At 51.4% G+C, this 12,833-nt stretch overlaps 1 protein-coding gene across 1 annotated transcript in view; it reads left to right on the top strand.

The window, feature by feature from the left end:
• NECAB3 (N-terminal EF-hand calcium binding protein 3) overlaps window positions 1-12,470 on the top strand; it is a 125,075-nt gene extending 112,605 nt beyond the window's left edge. Inside the window, exons 6-13 of the mRNA XM_039499328.1 lie at window positions 1,687-1,823; window positions 3,438-3,559; window positions 4,514-4,593; window positions 5,326-5,379; window positions 5,914-6,026; window positions 9,594-9,671; window positions 10,179-10,270; window positions 12,339-12,470. Coding sequence (XP_039355262.1) covers window positions 1,687-1,823; window positions 3,438-3,559; window positions 4,514-4,593; window positions 5,326-5,379; window positions 5,914-6,026; window positions 9,594-9,671; window positions 10,179-10,270; window positions 12,339-12,367 — 705 coding nt within the window. The 3' untranslated portion in view covers window positions 12,368-12,470. The remainder of the gene's footprint in view (window positions 1-1,686; window positions 1,824-3,437; window positions 3,560-4,513; window positions 4,594-5,325; window positions 5,380-5,913; window positions 6,027-9,593; window positions 9,672-10,178; window positions 10,271-12,338) is intronic.
• The last annotated feature ends 363 nt before the right edge of the window (window positions 12,471-12,833 follow it).

Here is a 12,833-nt window from a genome sequence, read left to right as displayed (position 1 = left end):
GCTGGCTGAGCTCAATCGTTCTCATATTGTGCGTGGCCCAGCACACAGAGGGCCATATTCTTGCCTGCTGCCATTCCTTGGAAGTCCGTGGAGTTAAACCAAGGATAAATTTGACCTACTCGTTAGTTGCATTTGTGTATTGAGTTTAATCTGAGAGGAAAGAAGCTGCGGGTCCAGTCCCTGCCAATGCAATGACAATTTCAAATGATTCTCTTTGCGGGAGGGGGGTGTGGATTCGGCGATGGGGAGAGGTGCCGGATGGGCTGCCCTGGGGACTCTGGTCCAGTGGCTCTCAATCTTTCCAGACTTCTGTGCCCCTTTCAAGAGTCTCAATTGTCTTGGGTACCCACAAGTTTCACCTTACTTTAAAACTTACAAAATCGGACATAAAAGTACAAAAGTGTCCCAGCACATTAGTACTGAACAATGGGTCCAATAATCAATTGGAATATAAATATTGTGCTTCCATTTCAATGTATAGTGTACAGAGCAGTATAAACAAACCAGTGTCTATGAATTTTAGTTTGCACTGACTTTGCTAGAGCTTTTTATGTTGCCTGTTATAAAACTAGGCAAATATCGAGATGAGTTGATGTACCCCCAGAAGACCTCTGTGTACCCTCAGTTGAGAACTGGCCTTTTGTTGGTCCCACAACAAGCACACCAGGATAGCAACGGGTATGCTCTGCCGTGCTGCCCCACCTGCCTCTGGGCTCGAGGAAGGTGTTTGGGCTCTCTGGCCCATTCAGTCCGACTCGTTGGCCTCCGTGAAGCTGCCAGTGGGGAGGCCCATCGATGCTCGCTGTGCTGTGCTGTTTGTCCCAGGGATCCCTTCTGCAGCTAGTAACTGAGTTTTGCACTGCACTAGAGAGCTGCTGATTGTTGCCGAATGGTTCCCTTTTCCACAGCAGTGCATTCAATATCCAGCACTGCTGAGAGCCTGGGAATGAGAACTCCTGAAGAGTTTGACCTGTGAAAATGCCATTAGCATCCTTGCAATTTGGAGCTGACTGTGCCTGACGAGAGGAGGCCAGCTGTGGTTTCCCTTTAATCTGATTTCTGTTTTAAATTGCCCACTTCTACCCCACGGCCCGCAATCATCTCTAGTGTTTAATACACCACAGCTCAATGAGGAGATGAAGAGCTACCAGCTGCCTTGCCTATATCCAGCTCTGCTGGGCACAAGAAGCTGTACAAGCGAGTAGTTAGGGCAGAGGATTGGGAGCTGAGATTCCTAGGTTCTTGTCCCAGGCTCTGCCACTGACTTTCTCCGTGACCTTGGACAAGGCATTTATAGATTTTGATGTTCCCAGCACTTATCTCAAGGCTCTAAGGTCTTTACAGGAAAGCAAAGCCAACCCAGTATTAAAGTCTGTAGCATTTTTTTATGTTTATTCATAAAAGCATGAACTCACTCCGCTCATGCCTCAGTTTCCCACCTGATAAGTGGGAATGCATTAACCTCTCTGCCTGGGGGCTTGGGAGGGGCTCTGAATGGTTGTCCAGTGCCCGGAGCTCTTTGGACAGCAGCACCATTACTGTGCCAAGTCCCAGTGAGGTGCTGGGTGGGAGGGAGACGGGCCTGAGACATTGCAGGAGAGGTGGCTGCAGCCCAGGTGAGAGCTCTCCTGGAGCACCCATGATCCGGCGGCAGGTGTGACATTCCCTCTCTCTCCTTCCCCACAGGAGTATGAGAGTTCCTCCAAGATGGAGCAGTTTGTGACCCGCTTCCTGCTACGGGAGACCAGGACCCAGCTGCAGACCCTGCAGGCCTCGCTGGAGTGCGCCTCAGACACGATCGAAGAGCAGGCCGGGTGGGAGAGGTAATGCCGGGGCGGCTGGCGTGGGGCAGCCTATAGCGGCACCCATGGGAGGTTGGGAGCGTGGCCCATGGTGAGGTGTGTATTTGGGACCCACCCTTTTGTGCTTGGTTCCCAATGTGGCTTGGGCTAATGGCCTCCCAAAAGAGCCCCTCTTGCAGCAGGGTGTTAATGCTACAAAACACAACTCCCAGTGCCTGCGTATTAACACAGCTGACCCCCAGAGTTAGGGGAACTCTCATTCCCACGTGCTGCTGCATGTTCTGCTCCTCGTTGGCTTCGTTCCTGAGCCCCGTGACCCACTTTGCCCCCTTAGTTACCAGCAAACAGGCCCATTACTAGAGAGCTGAGGAAACACCGCGCCAGCGAGGGCCAGAGGCTGGAGGCACTTGGACACGCTCTTACTGTGCTCTCTGGATTGGACCCCTGTTCTTCTGACATGCTCCTTTGGGTCTTCCGCTGAGGCTGTGTCTACACTGCATGTCGCTGGTGGTGGCGTGTAGTGCATGTGTAGCTACACACTGCAGTGAAGGGCAGGCTGAGTCCACACTGCGCTGCATGGCTGCATGTGGCCAGGAAAGGCTCTGGCCAGGGGAGGCAGTGGGGAAAGGTTCCAGCAGCGGGGAGCTGCTTTCCCCATTGCCTTCTCCCTGCTGTCGGAGTCTTTCCTCACTGCCGGAGCCTTTTCCCACCCCAAGGAGCTGCCAGAGCCTTTTCCCACTGCCGGAGCCTTTTCCCACCCCAAGGAGCTGCCAGAGCCTTTTCCCACTGCCGGAGCCTTTCACTGTGTCTGGGAAGGGCACTGACAAGGGGAAGCAGCAGGATGCTACGTTGCTAAAATGGCAGTGTCATGGGAGAGGCACTGCTTGGGCATGCAGAAAGCCATGTAAAGTACTTAGCCAAAGGCTCTGGCATGTCTTTGCTCTACTCACCTAAGCAGCGTCTCATCACCTGCACTGCTATTTATTCCTGGGTTAAGGGGGCAGGCAGTGTCTGCCCTCTACATGCTGCTGTAAGGTGTGTGCAGTGTCGCTGTACCCTGAGAATTGTGCAGATCACTGAAAAAACAATCCAGGCACTGCCTGCCCCAACTGCTTCAGTTCAACTGGTCCCCAGCACAGGCGCTGCACTGCCCAGCCCGCCCGCTCTGGGCCAGCCACTAGCTGACTTGAAAGGGAGTTTGCTTGAAGAAGCACCTAGTAAGATGTGAGTGGGGCTTGAGCACTCAGTCAGCACTGCTCCGGATCAGGTCTGAGACGCTCCTGGATGACTGAGCTGTTTTTCTGTTGTCATTTGAGCATTCATGTGCAGACCCAGAAGTGGGTGTGACTGTGCCAATCTGCCATGTCTGAACGTTTGGGCAGCACATATGCCTGTATTAGAACATGAGCTCTTCCTGCTCAGCCAGAAGGTCTTGGTTTCTTCCTTCTGGTGTCATCTAACATTCAGGATCCGGCCTCCAATAGATCTCTATTAGTGAAAACATGATTGTCTTGCTAGTTTCCCTGCCTCTGTGTGGTGCCTGCACACCCCATTCCCACGGTGAAGCCGGTGGTGGCAGACACAGGGAAGGATGTAGCCGGCGGGCTGCGCTGAGTGCATCCTTTTTGTTTTTAGGAAAGACTTGAAGAAATCTGAAGTCTTCATTGGCCTGAGATCTGGCAGGAGATGTGGGCGCAGAGCTCAGAAGACCGTCTGCTTGTCTCCAACGGATCCCTACTCCGGGATGCTTACTACAGGTATTGGCAGGTCCAGGCGGATGAGGGAGAAGCCATTGCCACTGTGCCGCCTGTCTCTTGGGACCTTGCTGCCTTTGGAGGGTAGCAGTGTGGGATGCAATGAAACATGGCAGGGTGTGAACACCGGCTCTGAGTCTGCTTTCCTGACGGGATGTGAGTTATAATGCTCGAGTTCAAGGAAGCCTCGTGTGTCTTTCTGTGATTTGGCATAGCTTGATGGATGGGGAAATATCTGAACCAACGTTCTGGAGGAAGTCAGATCAGGCCATTGTTCTGTATGCAGTCCTGCCGCCAGGAAGGACGCCAGTGCTGATGTTCCGGGGACCATCCTATCTGTAGTTAGTTGGAGCTTCTCAGTCTCCTTCGGAGTAAGGATCAGAGTTTGGGTCTGGTTTAGATCCAAATGTTCAGAAGTGTATCCATATGATTCTAAGCCCTGCCTGCCCCACCCAATCCATACCACCTCACAGCCTTCCTGCTCCCCTCCTGTCCCCACCCATCCAGCAGTCCCTGGAGATAGTTCAGATCAGCACCTGCACCTCTGGATGCTTAGCTGAACCCCAGCTGGTACTCTGGCATTAACATTAGTGGGACCAGGATCGGCTCATTGTAGTCGCATAAATCACAAGAAATCCAGAGGGCTCCCATCCCGCTGGCAGTGAAATCCAGACATTGCAGACATTGCCTGCAGTCTCAAGGAAGGGTGTATTATTTAGACAGAAAGAGAGTAAAATATTGTCTGCCTTCCAGAGCCAATAAATGCCAAATAAATCTGTCCCCTAAGCGCTAAAAGGCAGCAAGAAAGGTTCACCACTTTCTCAGTCTGTTGTGCCTGCTGCCAGAGGACCTAGTCAATACAAAGAGCTGGGGCAGACAGCCCAGGTGTGGGTGAACTGAGCCGTCCCTATGTGAACCTGGCTAACAATGGCATCTCCCTGTCAATATTCCATCTAGGGGCTTGTGTCGAAGCTGACAGCCAGTGGGCGGCTCAGATTAACAGGCTACAGCAGCTCATTGACAAACTGGAATGCAAGGTGAGTGGGCAGAGGGGAGACTTGTTCCGCATATGGTAATACAGCTCAACCCCACCCCGCAGCCCCCCTCCGAGGGTGGGCCTGGGCCCTTGCATCTCAGCCAGTGCAGCATCACCTCTGACTCGCCTCAGTCCTGGCCTGCAGCACTCCCTATTGTTCTGGTTCTGGACCCCCGCTCAGCTCCGCTAATGGACCCACTCCTGACCTGAGCACCCCTTGTTCTTTCAGGTCTGGGACAGCTCAGTCCTGACCCACCGGCCCCCCTCCTACTCACCGTTCGACCTTCCCTGCAGAGCTCTGCTGAGGTGCCACCCCCCTTGTTCTTCAAGTCCCCAGCCTCTCTGGAGCAGATCGCTGCTCTGTCAAGTCCCAAGTTGGTTTGGCCAGTGGGTTAATATCCAGTGGGGATTCTCTTGAAGGCCCCATGGAGGGGCACCCCTGCTCCGGAGGAGTCACCTGGCTGGTCATGCAACTGCCCTCCTGCAGCTCGGGCCCTTCCACCCTCTCCAGACACTGCTGCTGGCCTGCCTGCCTGCCTCCTCCATCAGTCCAGCTGGCTCTCGGCGGGTCAGGTGGGACTCAGGCAAACCCTGCCCACAGCACCCTCTGACAGGCTGCCCTGGGCCGCTGCCCCCAGCTGCCTGGAGCCAAGGCCAGCCCTGACCCCACCCTTGTTTTCCCCTGTAATCAAATTCTCGTATTAGTAATGGTTTTGCTTTTCTACAAATGCAGAGCCCAAGGCTGGAGCCTCTAAAAGAAGAAGTTGTTTGCAAAGGGAGAAACGCTGTAAGTTCTAGGCCTGCTGCTTTCCATTGATTGGTAGCACAGAGACACAAAGAGATTCTCTCTCACACTCACCTCCACATATGTGCGGGTGCAGATGGGTACAGGCCTCCTGTCCCTGCACTGCCACACAGATGTGCACATTCCTGGTTGAACTCACCAGGGAGAGCTCCCGGCATTGTTCTGAAGCTGGAGTCATTGTTCCACATTCTCGCACTTCTTGTGCCCCAGATTGGCAGAAAAGGGAACCAGAACGGTGGGCAGACTAGGGCATAAGTTCCATCCACTAAATGGTTCCTCTGAGGAGAGCGTGTTTCCATCCATGGGTCTGTGTGTGAAGAAAGGGCACTAATAAGCCACCATGCAGTGTGATGGGCAGGGGAAAGCAGAGGGAGCGGCGAATCTGTAGTACAAAGGGCAGCCCCAGTGAGCTCCTGGAGCAAGAGTAGTGACCCTCTCAACGAGTCGGCACCTTTGCCTCTAGCAAGGCCCTGCAGGCTTGGCCTGGAGTCCTGACTGTGCCCTCTCTCCCTGCAGCACATCCTGGTGGCTCAGAGACAGCTGTCAGTGACAGAGAGCGGCTTAGAGGGATTCCACCAGGCACTCCAATCCTACACAGAGGTCACAGCTGGTCAGAGCCGCTGCTTACAGTAAGTCTCCTGAGCAGCTGTGGAATCAGACATTTGGCTGGGGGAAATATGGGTGTCCATAATGTCGCTGATCACAATGCTTCACACCTTACACCTGAAATTCCAAGCGTTCAGGAATCGCACAACACATGAAGGAAGTGCTCTAAATAATGACAGTTAGCACCTGTACAGCACTGCAGAGACGCCATGCAGACGTTAACTCATCCATCCTCGCAACACTCCTGAGAAGTAGGGAAATGCTACAACACTAGATACCTGTGTCAGATAGGGAAGTATTCCTGTTATTGCTGTGAATTATTATTATCCCTCTTACAGACTGGAAATGGAGAAGCTAAGTAACTTGACCAAAATCTTATCCCAGAAGTCAGTGGCAGAGCTGAAAAAGACCCAGGCGTCTTGATACTCAGTCCCCTCCTCCCAATATTGTAATTCTCTTTTTTCCTGTGAAAGAAGACATTGGGTACATTCTTCCCTTTTGCCAAGCAAGGAAGGAGGTGCCCCCCACAGCTGCTCCCATTGGGGAATTGGGGCCAGATTTTCAAAGGGATTTAGGTACCTAAAGATGCTGATCAGCACCGGTGGGATTAACAAAACATCTAAGGAAGGGAGGTATTGCATTCCCATTGAAGTCAATAGAAGTTAGGCACCTAAATACCTTTGCAGATCTGGGCCTAGGCATCGAAACTGCTTAAGCACCTTTGAAAATCCCATTTAGGCACCTCAATAATTTTGAAAATCTGTCCCTTAGTGCCAGAGCTGAAAGAAGTGTCTTTTATGGAGCACAATATATAGGTGATGAATTCATTGACCATGCCACAGAGGTATGACTGGAGAGCTATGGGCATGATGGGTAGTGTGGCCTGGTAGTCACAGCAGGGAGCTGAGATTCAGGAGACCTGAATCTGATTCTCCGCTGTCACTGCCTTGCTGCCTAAGCAAGTTAGTTAACCTGGTTGCCTCTCAGTGTCCTTGTCTGTAAAATAATCACAGTAATCACTCTCTCACAGGGGAGTCTGATCGCTAGTATTTGCAAATATCTTTGAGAGCCTCAGCTGGCAGGAGCTGTGGAAGGATGGAGTGTTGTTATACTGGCATAACATTTTGGCTGAGGGTTTGTCTACATGGCAGTCAAAGCAGGGGCTTCGTAATGAGGGGGCCAGGGAGCCATGGCCCTCCCATTTTAAAAGTGGGGGCAGAGAGGAGCAGATTGGGGTGGGGCCTCGGGGGAAGAGATGGCATGGGGGCTGGGCCTCAGTTCAGGCACCTGTAGCCCCCCCCCACTTTCAGGGCGCTTCTGCCGCTCCTGAGTCAGAGACGTGACTGCCTACCTGTGCTAGCTTTAGTCTAGCTAGCACGACTCTGAACAACAGGGAAGAAGTGATAGCCAGATCCTAGCATGGGCTAGCAATGTGAGTACATCCCCCTGGGCTCTGTGCACACTTGTGCAGCCTGTGCCAGGGTCCACGTCCCTGTCTTCACTGCTATTTTTAGCTGCACTAGCTAGATTAAAGCTGGCACAGGAATGCCCACACGAGCTGCAGTCACACCTCCGATTGCAACTTAGCATGTGTCCCTCTAGTGGGTGCTCCCAGCAACTGTAACAGCCAACTACTTACTCCTAGCTAAGGAGGCCTGTGGTTTTGGTGCTGAAAGTCCTGGCTTTGATCACAGCTGTGGAGTACCATGATATATTGCAATGGCACAGCATGAGATGAGAGATAATGGGAGGAAGGGCGAGGTGGGGTACACCAATCACATTTCAGTACTGTGTCCACCATTCCCCTTTGGTTTGAAAAGTGTCTGGCTGAGAGCCCCTGAGACTGAAGGCCTCTGTCTGAACCAAAGGCACATCCCTCACCCCAGCAGTCCAAAAGGGCTGAATTCTGAAAACAAGGCAGAAATGACCCAGAGCTGGGGGTGGTGTCTGATTCTGCCCCAGGCTCCCCGGGGTGTCTGTGGCAAGTCTCAAAATGTGGCTTAGTTGAAAGATGTCGGTTTTCCTGCAGGAAGATTTGAACTGGTTGGAAATAGAAAATTTTCATTTTGTGTCAATTTAAAATGTCACTTCGGATTTTCGATTTAAACAAAACATATGGGACTTGCTGTGGAAGAACGTTGTAATTTCTCCTCCGAATTGTCATTTCCCTATGAAAAAGATTGGTTTCAATGAAACTGTGTTTTTCTGCCGGAAGGCCGGCTGCGTGCAAAATGGTGAGCCGCTCGAGTTGGATTAGCCTAGAAGTAAAGTTTCTCTGATGCCTTTCTCCAAGTGCCTTCTGAGGGCCCAGTGAGTGAGTAACTCTGTGAACACAGCAGCTGTGATGCTCCAGCACAGCTCAGAGTTAACTGCACTCTCTTGGATTCTGCTGTTTGGTTTGTTCTTTTGATTGCAGTAATTGTTACCTTTGCTCCACAGGGGGCGAGTTAGAGGGATTGAGTCTATGTTCCTAGTCCAAAGAATTACATTACAGTTGAATGGTAAATTCTCCTTTAGGCATTTCACAATCTGTATGGGCTCTCTCTCCCCTCCCTCCCCCATTGTGTGAACATGTCAGGCACTTACCGCTCTGGAAGCTGGTGTAGGTTAGAGATATACGCGTGGGGTGAGCAAACAGTGGGGCCTGGAGTCTCATCTTGGCTCTGCTACTCTCTTACAGTGTGACCTTGAACACCTCCCTCCAGCTTTCTGCCTCGCTTTCTTCCTCTGTAAAATGGGACCAATAACTGTGAGCATGAATGAGTTAATGAGTCCGTACAGTGCTTTGAACATGTAAAATGCTCTACATATCCTAAGTGTTGTGAATCCTTCTGTTCCAGTTCCCTGCACCAATGTGTTCAGCTCTTGATGCAAAACATTTTTGGAAAAAAATAAAGTTTGTAAAGAATTGAAACGTCCCTTTTTGACATTTTCCAAACAAAAAAATCCAGGTTTCCCATTCAAAACAAGTTTTTCTTTCAAATTTTAAGCTAATTACAGTAAAAAAATCAACATTTTTTTAAACAAAAAGGTCAAAAGTGAAACAAAACCTTTTGAAATCATTAAAACATTTCCATAAACCCAAACTGACTTTTTTTTTCCTGATTTTCAATTTGTGACAATTTTCAAGTTTTTGACTTTTTGTCCAAGTATCCTGAAAATGTCTGTAGGCTGGGAAACCCAGTTCCTGCCCTGCTCTAGCTGTGATGCCCCAGCATGTTGGGCTGGCACTGCTCAATGGAAGGCTGAAAGGTGCTGGTTCTTTGCACATGTGTGCACATCAGTCTATTGCTTGCACAGCACTCCACATGGCTTGGGTGGAAAGGGTTCTGAATGTAGCGGCCCCTGCAGAATGCAGCGCTATCCATGCCGATTGCCTGAGGCTGCAGCAGAGTTGTGTATTTATTTATATGCTACTGCTGCTCTTTAAGATGCTCACAAGAATATTATTTTTCTATACAAGACAAAAAACCCATCAGTGAGTCACTGCAGATAAATCACCAAGGCTCAGGAGCCAGGCTGGCTGCTCAGCATGGCCCCATTTATCCCAGAAGCTGCCATACTGAGAGCATTCATTATTGTCCCTGCAGCATGTCTTCCCGCAAGCTGACGAGCGAGGCCTGCTTCATTCTCTATGAGTTCTGGCAGGACGTGACTTCGTGGAGAAGGTTTGAGGCTAATTGCAATTCATTGCTGAAGGTATCCGGGCTGAGGAAGGCTGCATCCAAGTGCAGTTCTTGTGAAAGAGATAAGACGGGATTTCTATTCAGGATGCTCACCTTTCTTCACTTCTTCCTGCGCCTGCCAGTGGCTACTGCCTCCCTGATTTGACCTGTCTAGTTATTTACATCTACTGTATCTGCACAGGGCAGCAGGATCAAATGACCACAAGGGGGCATTTGCATTGTGAGTGATTGCTAACCACCATCATGTGTGGATGGGTGAGCTATCAGCACATTCGAGACAGAAGGCGTTCTGCTCTTGGGAATGTAAGGACTTCCCCAGAGCAGTGTGTGCACAGGGTGTGCACAGGGGTGGCGTGTCCATGCACACTCTTCCTCTTTTGCACACCCACACAACAGCTCTCCCCCACCTCCGTATAGCAACGTGCAGGCTAGATCTGACACAATCATACCGGCTTTGACATTGTCCTAACTCTCCATATTGCTTTGCAGTCACTTGCAGTCCAACTGCAGCAAGAAGTTCCAGTGGGCCATCATTGACTTGCTGGAGTCTCCAGAGCTCGTGACCACCATGCTCTTCCCAGGTGGGGTACTCTTCCACCCAAACGTATTGCGATGAGCCTCTAACGGGAATTGCAAACTATGGATTCCATCCTGCCACCTTTACTCGGGAATAACACCCACTGATGTCATTATATACTGCATACACCCATTTAGTACTGTAGGAATCCATTCACCCACCACGGCAATGCATCCAGCTCTGTGGCGGAACACAGTAGTTGTTTAACAGCACAGAGCAACACTACCCAACAGTAGCAACAGTTAAGAACAGGACGTGAGGATGTAAACTTAGCTGGAGAAGGAATTTAAGGAGACAGAATGTAACTGTTCAAATATGAATTTGGCTAGAACACTGAGGCTAACACCCCAGCTCTTGCAACATTTATTCTGTAAACTGTAAGGAAGCAGGCGAGAGAGAGAGAAAGACAAGCAGGATTAATGAATTAGTCAAGGCTTGTAAAGAGCTATGAATGTGTAAAGAGCTACCGCAGTGATGTGTATGATTTATTAATAGCTGTTACTATTACAAGAGGCGATAAGCATGCTACACGCTGCAATGTTGTTTGCCTTCATCTCTGGTGTATTTTTGGTCAGCTTTCCGATGGCCCTATCGGCCTTTCCTGGGTCACAAATCTCAAAGTGGGTGCAAAACCCTTCTGAAAGCAACCTGGCTCTTGTCTTAAATTGCTGCATTGAACTCCCAGCCCTGCCCCTGCCCTATATTCCAAGATGTGGCTCTAATGGGTAGCTCAGGCCTCATTCCCATTTGTGGACAGAAATTGTGGTCACATTTTCCTGCCCCAGTTGTGTGTGAGGAGCACAAGGCAGGTCAGCAGAGGGACAAGCGCTCAGATTTGTGCCTAAATTTCATTGTAAAGCACCTTAATGCAGATTTAGCAGGGAGCCCAGGCCTCAGGCCTTCTGGAAACGTGGTCTCCCTGATTGCAAGGGCACTGAGGGAGAACCTCAGCTAGCCTTAAGCAGGGGCAGGTAAAACAAAAACCAGCCCAGGTCCACCATCGCCCCAGAGCCCCACCGGAATCTGAGCTCAGGGTGTGGCTAATCTGGACTATATTCTCTACCCAGCTGTCATGTTCCTCCTCCTTGCTCCAGTCCTGCTGATGCAGCCCCCTGCTCCCAACCGTTTGCCCTGTGAAGGGCTGGGATTTGGAGTGCGATATCATTGCTCCTTGCGCTAGCTACCACAGTGCGTCCTGCTGACCTATGGGGAAGGCACAGCTAAGCGGTGATTAGGAGCTGTCCTAGCAAGAGTCAGCAGCAAAACATGAAGCTAACGTCCAGCAAGGTCATCGCCAGAACTGACCCAGGGGAGAGGATGGCAGTGGGGCTCAGCTGCCTGGCTCAGCTGGGGGCACCCAGCGCTGCTCTGGAGGGAGAGGTTGCCTTTTGCACATCTCCTGTTCTTGGCAGGGAGGGGGCTGTCGCTGGGCTTAAAGGGGCCCTGCCCGTGTATCAAGCTGTCACAGCCAGGCAAAATGAACTGAAGAGGCCCCTGTGCTGGGCAGGGCTCAGAGCTGGTGCTGGAGTGTTAAGATCAAGGTGTTAAGTACATTTAGTCCCAGTATTTCTGCCTTGTTTAGTGGGATGGGAGAACAACCCAGGGGGTTGGAGATCCTGCTGGGCTAGATCCTCACATCCTTGCACAGGCGAAACTCACCGTGACTTCTGTGCAGTTTAGCCAGCGTGAAAACTCAGGGTGGACCGTGGCCTTGGTGCTGTGCCAGGGCAGGGAGGGGTATGAGATTCCCATGGCTGCGAGCCTGGGGGCAGTTCGTCCTGAGATGAGTGAGCAGAGGGGCTCCCACCTGCCCCACAGCCACCTTACCCCGCACTGAGCACCTGAGGCTCTCAAAGTACTTAGTGAATCAATCCCTGCAACCCCTGGGTCTTATACCCATTCTACAGAAGGGGAACTGAGGCCCAGACAGAGTCAGTCACCTGCCCACGGCCATGGGGAAGTCTCTGGGGTAGAACCCAGCTCTCCCTGTCTTTCCCCTGTGCACTAAACAATATATGAGTGCCCCCTTTAGCACTTTGTGGCTCATGCTCTTTCCCTGTTTGCTTTCCCAGCCTCCTGGTGGATTGTGAACAATAATTGATCCTCTGCTGCCCGCTCCGAAAAGCAGCCGGCGCACGGACGGACGAGGAATCCTCACTCTCAGATCCCTGGCTCTCCCTCCCCAGTGTGTCTGCAGCCTCCCCTCTTCGTCGCTTGTACAGTCCTGCCTGCTCCCTCCTCTGGCTGCACCAGGCTGTCCCTCCTGGGAGTATTTTATCCCTCTCCTCTCACAATGTGACTTTCCACAGTGATGTGTCATTGCTGCCAGCCAATCAGCCTTTCCAGCTATGATGCTCCGCCCCGGAATGTACCATCTTCGAAGACCACATGACCACACCCATGTGAGTGGATAAAGAAGCAGCTACCAAGGTACTTGATATCCGGCTAGCCTGAAGTCCAGTGTCATGTGATGACATGCAGGGGGCAGAACTCACGTGGGCCTGACCCGTGGGGCTGGGAGCGCTGCAGAGACAGCAGTGCCAAGCCTGAGCCGCGTTGTGGGGGAG

The sequence above is a fragment of the Mauremys reevesii genome, linkage group 13 (assembly GCF_016161935.1).
Source record: "Mauremys reevesii isolate NIE-2019 linkage group 13, ASM1616193v1, whole genome shotgun sequence".
Lineage (NCBI taxonomy): Eukaryota > Metazoa > Chordata > Testudines > Geoemydidae > Mauremys > Mauremys reevesii.
Note: the sequence above shows the minus strand (reverse complement) of the source record. Positions and strands in the feature narration are given on the sequence as shown.